We start from the raw sequence: 9,617 nt of genomic DNA on the forward strand, positions 1-9,617 counted from the left end.
ATGCACTCTCTTTCTCTCTCTCTCTCTCTCTAATGCATCGTTGTCGTCGAGGTTTCCCATAGATATTTTCATGTAACTTGTGAGAGTATAACGAAAAAAAAAAAAAAAAAAAAAAAAGGAAAAAGAAACAAATAAAGTAAGAGAGGTGTTGACATCCATCTATCTATCTCCCTATATATCTTTCTCTCTCTCTCTCTCTCTCTGTCTCTCTCTTTCTTTCTTTTTATTCTTTTGTCTCTTCCTATCCTTCATGGCTCGTTCCTTTGATGTATCTCGATGGATAAAGCCGCATTCACCTTCACCCTCATCCCTCAAACCACCCCAGTAACCACCCTTCACTCACTCACTCACTCTCTCTCTCTCTCTCTCTCTCTCTCTCGCGAAAGAGAGTAGATTTACGGGATAAAGTGAGAGACAGATAAATATAAAAAAACAAAAGAAATATATAGTTGCGCACTTTATTACATCGAGACTTAATAATCGGTTTATAAAAATTCATGGGGAACCTAACAAGGCAGGTTTATATTCGAGAGATTCCTGTGCTTCTACTACCCTCACCCTCACCCTCACCCTCACCCTCACCCTCACCCACTTATCCACCTACCCGGAATATACATTTCTACTATTCCCGGACTACCAACTGAGAATCACCGAATTAAAAAAAAGTACAAGAGAGAGAGGGAAAGAGTAGTATCCGATGATATATGTATGTGTGTGTATATGTGTATATTCAAATATACACGTATATTTATATGTTCAAACGTATATACTACATTTCCTTCTGGCCATCTCTTCTTCCATGAATTTCCTCCACCAGTGCATGACGATCCATCACCAGCAGACACCGCACCTACGCGAATGCAGTACCGGACCCCGGAACCCTCATTGCGTTTCTAATTACTATCAAAACCCATTGACTGACTGACTGACTGTGATTACAACTGTGTAACGACGAGACACGTGTTTTTAACTTCTCGAGATAGAAACGAAGAAATTTGATAACCGAAATTTGTATATCGTTAAAAAAAAAAAAAGGAACATTGATAACTCTAATCTGAAAAATCTACATTTATTTGTGATATACCGAGTATATATATATATATACGAAATACGATAATATTGTGTTACGTGTACGTATGTATAATGTATAAAATGATTCAACTCGTGTAAAACATAAATACCACTTGAAAAATGTGATATTACGTGAGAAGAATAGAAATAAAGTGAGAAGAGTCAAAAACGGGGTGGTGGTGGTGATGGTAGGACTTAAAAGAAAAATAAAAAGAAAAAAAAAGTTAAATTAAAATCTGGGCTGCGTTTTAAGAGGATGATGAAACAAAAAATAAATAAAATAAAAAAAAAAAGAGAGAGAGAGAGAGAATAATACAAAAAATGCGCAAATAAAAAAGAAAAAAAAAAGCAACTAACATTCGAAAGAGGAGACACAACAAAAAGACATGTGTTAGGTGGCATGGAAATTCGAGGGACGGTAAAGGTAAACGTGTGTATACGTGTATTATTATACATATAAAGGGATGGAAAGAGTTGGTTGGTTGGTATGCTTTTAGCAGCCACAAAATCCGGAAACGTTGACACGAATATATCTCACGAAAGAACTCGTTGGCTCTCGAATATGCGTGTATGGCTTTCGCGCGAATCCTGAGGGTTGGTAAATCTCTAAAGGGTGAAATGCAAAGGGATGGAATGAACCCATAAACGGGGAAAGGGAAGAGAAGATGGATAAACCTCTGGCAAATATTTTTCCTACTAATTTAATTTCACTCGATGAAGTAGAAAACACGTTGTAGTTTCACTTTCCTCTATTCTTTTGTACGATCTAAACTTATGTTAAACAAGAATTCAAATCAAATTCAAAAAAAAAAAAAAAARAAGAGAAAGAGAATGTAAATTTGTAATAAAAAAAAAAAAAAACGCGAATCTGCATAATTCAAAACATATAACCTGCAATTTGTGGAAAATTATTTGTCGTTAAAAAAAAGAAACAAGAAAAAAGACAAAAAGAAATTAATAGGAATAAAATATCGTATCACAGTTAAAAAATTTTGAAAAAGTAGGAAGCTTAAAATATGGAAATAAAATTCCTTCTATGTAAAGTGGAGAAGCTATCGAATTGCAACGCTGATTAAACTTATCGGTCTTCCCCGAGTTCATAAGCCGATCTTTATCTCTTTTACCCTCTCGTGGGAGTAAACTGGGAATAAACGTTGTAGAAACTTCGTGCTTTCTAAGTTAAACCGAACACATCCCTCGTGCAATATCTCTCCCTGTTGGGAATTCTTCCTGCATTTAAAAAGATAAAGCTTCGCTATAAAATATATATATATATATATACTTATATCTCAATTATACGAATAATTGATCAAAGTCTTAAACGTTCATTAATTCTTCTTTTGTTTATTTTTCTTTTTGTTTTCAGAATTATCATTGAAAGCTTGCACGGCCGAATCAAATGTAACGCGATCCAATTTAACGGATGATGAAGAGGAAGAAGAACCTGAAATAACCTTTGACGAATTCAAAGAAAGATATAGAAGATTAATACCATATATGGCCTTTTATGCAGCAAACAATAATCTCAACGTACAATGGGTACCTGGAAAGAATTTGATAAACGTGCCATCATCTAACGATGTTTCATCCTCGAGAAGATCGCACCAATATCCTTTTTCTAGAATTAACAACAGTGGCTCGAGAAACGTGTTGAATAATTTTAGACCAACGAACAACGTTCAAAATCAATTGAGAAAATTTGTTCCCTCTGTTCAATACGATCCAAACGACGGGAGTACTGCTGATATTGATTATTTCATTCCGATAAGATACAATTCTAAGAACAATCACGCGGATTATTCAACGTCTGGTTATAATTCGCAACAGGAACAAAAACAATCCCACACTGAAGTAAATAATCCTGGTGGTGAAATTTTACCGAATGATTATCGTTACATCAGACCAATTCGACCATATGTAACAAGTAATACGAGAGAATACGTTAATAGGAATCAAGGATTGAAATCAACTCATACAAATTTACCACAAGATTACACGTTCGATCACGTAAGCGGTTCTAATGGTAAACCTATCGTTGAAATTAATTATCCTAGTGAAAATATCGATTCTATTCGATACATTCCGCAATCGGTAGTTTCTACTAAAGGTCCACAACAAGCAATAAACATTCTTGATAATCCTTCTTCTCTTTCTTCTTCTTCTTCTTCTGGAAGACAACAGATCAACTTACCGCAAAGGAACTTAAATTTAATTCATTTAAATCCAATATTAGAAAGTTTTCAATTGGCCGAACGTCTCCCCGAAGCCCTGGACAAAAATAATTTGGATGATAGTATAAAAACGCTTATCGAAATATTAAACATTCTTCACAACGCTAAGAAGGAGGAGTTTCCTCAACTATCACCTCCACCCCCCGCGTTATCCACTATACCAGCTGCAGTTAGACCTATTCAAAGACTACCTAACAATTACTATCCTACGAAAATACGTCCAAATACTCGACCAAAAGTAATTACCGAATCGAGGTTCCCAACGGTACCAGCGTCTTTGTTAATACCGGATGATCCGGACCGTTTCAAACCGACGTCTTCTTACGTGAACGAAGTCAAAACTAAAATCGTAGTAGCACCTTCTTACACGCTTGACGATTACAAATCTACGCCTTCCTACAATGACAATGAATTTCGTGTTACACCTAAAATACCCGTAGAACAATCCAGTTACACGTTTACAAACGAAAACAATGGTAAGAAAGTCGTACAATTTAACACGGCTTATAAACCGCTTGATCATTCTCAAAACAATAAAAACCCATTGGAGATCTCGACCCAACATTCTTACGAAATTACGGAAGATTTGAGCGATGATATAATTGATCCAGGTCGTTATACCATACCGCATATTGTTGCTGATCCAACAACAACAGAAACTCAACAAAGTGTTGCAGAACATAATGAAATTTCGACACCCCGGCCAGAATTAAATAACGCGTCCTTGAAATACGGCGCTACGCGAGGAAAACCAAACGTCGATTATCCAACTTATGCTGTTATACCGGAAACTGAATTCAGTTGCAAGAAGCAACGATACAAAGGATTTTTCGGTGACCCCTCGACGGGTTGTCAGGTAAAATAAATTTACTTTAATCAAAATAAATTCGACAATTCTTGATACAATTTTAAATAATCTTTTTTTTCTTTTCTCCTTTTTCTTTTCTTTTTTTTCTAGGTATGGCATTACTGTGATCTTAACGGTGGAAAATCGTCATTCTTGTGCCCGAATGGTACAATCTTCAGTCAAGTGGCATTGACCTGTGACTGGTGGTTCAACGTCAAGTGCGAATCTACCACTCAATTGTACGTTCTCAATGAACGTCTCTACAAATATATCCTTCCGATAATGCCGAAATTCCCCGAAGACTTTACCGGGCCGGAAGTTGATCGATATTTAGAGTTCAAGTTCAAGGAAATGGAAGCTAAGCTAAAGGAAAAGAAATTAAAGAAACAACAGGAAAAAAAGGAGAAGGCCAAAAACAAAATACAATCATCCGACAACAATAATAAAAATCGCGAATAATTTCCAATTAATAATTACAAAATTAGATTTCAATTTTATGCTGTTTGTTCTTTTCGGTTTTTTTTTTTTTTTTCTTTTTTATATATACATAATTTACACGTATCTTGTTGCCATTACGATTTATTTAAATACAAAAAACAAGTTGAAAGAATCGCGATTATTAAATATTACTTTTTATGTATAGTAAAATAAGATTATTTATATAAAAAATGGGAGAAATATTAAGAAAAATATTTAAATGTAATATTAGAAAGTCAAAAGAAATAATTTATATAATGCACTAAAACAAATCAAGTTAACTTTTCTGTTCATATCTATCACGCCAGATATGCTTATTCATTAAAAAAAAAACAAAATAAAATAAAATAAAACTGCAATTAAAGTAATAGGTACTACAAATGTGAGCGGGTATAAAATGACTGATGATATTCATAAGTATTTTCCCCCCTCTCTAGTCATACATGCTTACTGTATAATTATTTATAACAGAATGTGCTCTCAGTTAATTGAATATTATTGTACCTAAATGTTTATCATAAAAGACTTTCTATAATTATTAGTTTATATAAACATAAACTTTACTTATAACATATATATCTTTAAGTAATAATAATGTTAAGCGTTGATATAAATAAATTTCATCCATATAAGAGCATTTGACAGATGCTGTTATGATGAATCATAAAAAATCAATTATGTGCAAACATAATGTAAAATTATAAACACACAATAAATTTATTTATTACTAATCTTTTCTAGAATCTGCAGTTGAACATGCATCAATTATGATATCATCCTCTTTCGTTATGGCTAAATAAAAAAGAAATAAGACGCTTACCTGTATCGCTTGATGAATGCGTTGTTTATTCTCAGCAGCTTTTCTATATTCACTAAGAAAGTTCTCGATTACGGTGTAATTCTAAAAACAAATAATATTATTCGTGAGATATTTTGAAAGATTATCTTTTGAAAGAGAAATAAATTAGAATAGAAAGAAACAAAATAAATGCTAACCATTTCTAACAGCGTAAGGTATTCATGTTTCATGTGCGAAGGAAAGCATTCCACGCAGAGATTTAAATCACATTTGCAACAATAAAAAAATGTGTTTTTAGTACAATTGTTATCACAACTGCTTACTGTCATTAAAAGTGGACTTTCTGATTCATTTAAGCAAATTACAATGTGATTTTGCCCTGCTTTTTCGTGCTTCTGCAAAACAACGAAATGATAGATTTAAAATATTTAAATGAAAAAGACATTTAAATATAAATAAAAAAAGTTATTCGTATACCTACCTTGGAACTACACAATTTACAGAAAAACTCATCGCATTTTTTACAATACAAAGTTGCTTCGCATTCACATTCGCATTGGTAACAGTTAGCTTTTAAACAAAAATAAAATTTACTATAATATATACAAAATTATATTATAAATAATTTATATATAGAAATATAGCATATCAACTAAAAACCTTTGACTTGACTTCCATCCTGTGGTTGGCTTATGTATTTTGAGGTATTAAAATATGGTTCCCCAAAATTGGATTCGTACTTTAATAAAAGCGCAGTACCCAATGCATACAAGTGCAACGGTAATGGTTCAGAACTTTTCTTATCAAACTGAGCAGTATCTTTGCATAACGAGCAATGTTTATTAGGATTTAAATGATCACAATTATTGCAAATTAAATGCCCACAGGGCATCACTAAAGGAATTAGTTTCCCAGGAACATATACAACATCTGAAACACGAAAATAAAATCAGTTTCAAAAAACATTCGTGAAAATCAACAAACGTTTTTTGAAACATTGTCTATTCGTTTCATTTCATGCAACTAAACATGATTCTAACCTACAAATTGTATAAGAAGGAATATGACTTGTTATATTTCTAATCAAATTATTAATTTAATTGTAATCAAATCTATGCTAACATGATTGCTATACATTATAAGTGGATGCTTGTTTCTTTCACAATTACACATTAGTTTTATAAAAGAAAATACATTCCATGTGCATTCTAGCAAGACTAATAAAGAAAAGAGTTTAATTAATAGAAAAATATTAAGATAATAAATAAAATAATAGAAAAAAAAAGAACTTACTTGATTCTGGAAATTGACGTTGACAAGAAGTACATGATAACTTTTGTAATCTTGGCATAAAGAAATTAAAGTATTTTTGATTATCAACTGGATTCAATTTCGACATTGTTAATTATTGAAAAATAGTATTAATTATTAATTGAAATATACCACACAAATTAACAATCGTTACTTATCGACACACGAGATACTCTTTACGAGACACGCGATTCACAATACAGTAAATCAAAAGCACACGTTATTCGTGAATTCTCTTGTTTTGTATCGGCGCCAGGGACGACGTATGCAATTTTAAAACCCCCATCCTAAATTATTTTTAATTATTTTCTTTATAATACTTGATTTTCTCGATATTATTTAATAAAAATCTTTATCGATGCTCAATTTAATGAAAACAATCAAAATATGTTACATTAAATATTCTTTAAATAGTAAATATTAAAATTTTGTCTATCGTCCTGCTAACAATTTGTGAAGGGAAGAGCAAAACAATAAAATCAAGATAAGCAATCAGACTTCGAATCGCAAGCGCGCCAAAATTCAATTTGATATTGGCGACAATACAATGATACCAACTATTTAAAAAGAAAATAATGTTGGTAACCATGGATTTCGATTTTTGTTTGCGAGACAATTAAATATGCGAGAAATAAATGTGTTCAAATAAATATAACAAGCAGGCTTAACTGATACAATATTTCAAACGACATTAATATTCAAATACATAAACATCTAACATACGTCATCATTCAAGGTAAAGGTGGTCCTAATTAAAATTGTAAATTACATTAAACGCCAGGTTAACATCGACAATGATATATATCATTATACGAAGAAATATTTCTTTTTTTTTTTTTTTTATATACAACCATGAGAAGAACTTATTGAATTTTAATTATCTAAAAAAAAAATATCATAAGGTTAAAATGAAAATTGCATTAAAATTCGAACATCGAGTGATATAATGGTCCAATTATAAATTAAACTTGGAAACTGTTAAAACGTTAGGAGAACGTTTAGTATTCCTGCTTGAAAATTCGAAAACTTTTTGAGATGACCTCTCTGTTAGAAAGTTAAGTTAATTTTGCATGAATATTACCAAACGTTAATACGCATCACGTGACGTGTATATTTACATTTAGGTAAAAACTATTTACCAAATGTGCGTGTTCTAGGATAATAAGCGTCAAAAAACGATCACGTATATTATTTTTTCTTTTGTTTTGTATTTTTCTTTTTTCCTTCAGGTCATTTTAGAACATACCATCCTGTATAACTTAGGATAAAAACCATTCGGAAATAAAGGAAAAATGAAAAGCAAAGAAACATCGAAAGAAATACGCAGTATCGTTGATTGTCGAGTCATGAGAAAACGTGATAATAATTTCAGGAATAACAATAAAAAAAAAAAAAGAAAGAAAAGAGATCATCGGCAATTGGTTTACTCAAAATCGTTTCTATGCGGAAGCTGCTGATGTTTCGATAGAAGAAAGGTCGTGAAGCCGTTAACATAAATAGTTTATGATAGTTGTTCGCTGCTGCAGTCTGGCGAGCAGAAGAGTCGGCGATGATGATGATCACGTGCTCCTCGCAAAACTTTGGACCAATAAAAATGCAGGAAATAAAAAAGTAACAAAATATATCTTAACATTGATATAGCATATTCATCTTTTTTTAATTTTTCTTTTCATAATAAAGAACAGAATAATAGAGTATTCTTTTAAAACTCGATAGAGACTATGAGTATCGTTTTAAAAAGAAAACAAACAAGAAAATCTTACTCCTATTTCTATGTATATAATAATTGAAATGATAAGGAAATAATAATAATGAAAAAGAAAAATGAAGTATATAAATAATATAAATTCACAATTATCGAAATAATCGTATAGATAATTCAGAAAATAAAGATGGCGTTGATGACTCTTACAACGATGGACAGACTACATAGTCATCGACGATAGTGCGCGTTGGTTCTCTGTTTAAATGTGCAAAACGTAGCATAACCGAGGACACACGTATGCACGCACGCACACACACATACAACACTGATAAATACAAAATACATAGAGATATACATATGTTTCTAAGCGTAAATTCAGAATTTGCGTGGCAGATGCCGCTGCGAACTCGCCGGGAGTGTTGAAGAAGAATGCAAAAGAAAAAAAAAAGAAAAAAGAAAAAAAAGAGTGAAGAAGCGCGATTAGGAGAGAACAAACAAAAATAAATAAAACGAAACGAAAAAATGAAAAAAGGAGAAGTAAAAGAAGAAGAAGAAGAAGAAGAAGAAAGATTCGGGCTGGGGATTCCTACGAAGTAGAAAAAAATCATGGGCCAAGGATATAAGGACACGAGGATGAAGATGAGAGAATGAAAGGATTAGGATGATGATGATGATGATGAGAGATAAAAATATGGTCAAGAAAATAAAGAAAGTAGGTAACGGATAGGCAAGCAAGCAAGCAGAGTTACGTTGTGATGGTCTAAGAGATTCTAGGCGCGGTCGTGGCTAAGGGTCCGTTATAATCCCACCCAATAGCTAGCTACCGTCGTCGTTTCAATGAACAAGATGCCTTTACATTTTACTTCCTCAATACGATGTTTTTTTTTTCTTTTTTTCTTCCCCTTTTTCTTCTTCTTCTTCTTCTTTCTTGCCGCGCACGAGAAATTCTATTTCTCTCTCTCGAACATTCTATATTTAATAATATGTTATTTTAGATCGAACAACATATGTTTCCTATTTTCCCTTTTCTTTCTTTCGATAATATTGTTAAATATCATTTAATTGTTATTCGATCTGTGTTTAGGGTTCTTTTGTTTTTTTCTTTCCTTTTTTTTTTTTTTTTATTAATATTTCTAAAGTAAATTATATTTTAATTTTTTTTACATCATATATATA

The 9,617-nt window shown here is 31.9% G+C and overlaps 1 protein-coding gene across 1 annotated transcript in view; it reads left to right on the forward strand.

Annotated features, from left to right (window-relative positions):
- LOC106786235 overlaps positions 1–4,559 on the forward strand; it is a 72,206-nt gene extending 67,647 nt beyond the window's left edge. The window contains exon 2 of the mRNA XM_014747390.1: positions 2,438–4,559. Within this exon, the coding sequence (XP_014602876.1) occupies positions 2,438–4,167 (1,730 nt within the window). The 3' untranslated portion in view covers positions 4,168–4,559. The remainder of the gene's footprint in view (positions 1–2,437) is intronic.
- Positions 4,560–9,617: the final 5,058 nt, after the last annotated feature.

Source organism: Polistes canadensis, unplaced genomic scaffold (assembly GCF_001313835.1).
Source record: "Polistes canadensis isolate GaletaPanama2010 unplaced genomic scaffold, ASM131383v1 scaffold_69, whole genome shotgun sequence".
Taxonomy (NCBI): domain Eukaryota; kingdom Metazoa; phylum Arthropoda; class Insecta; order Hymenoptera; family Vespidae; genus Polistes; species Polistes canadensis.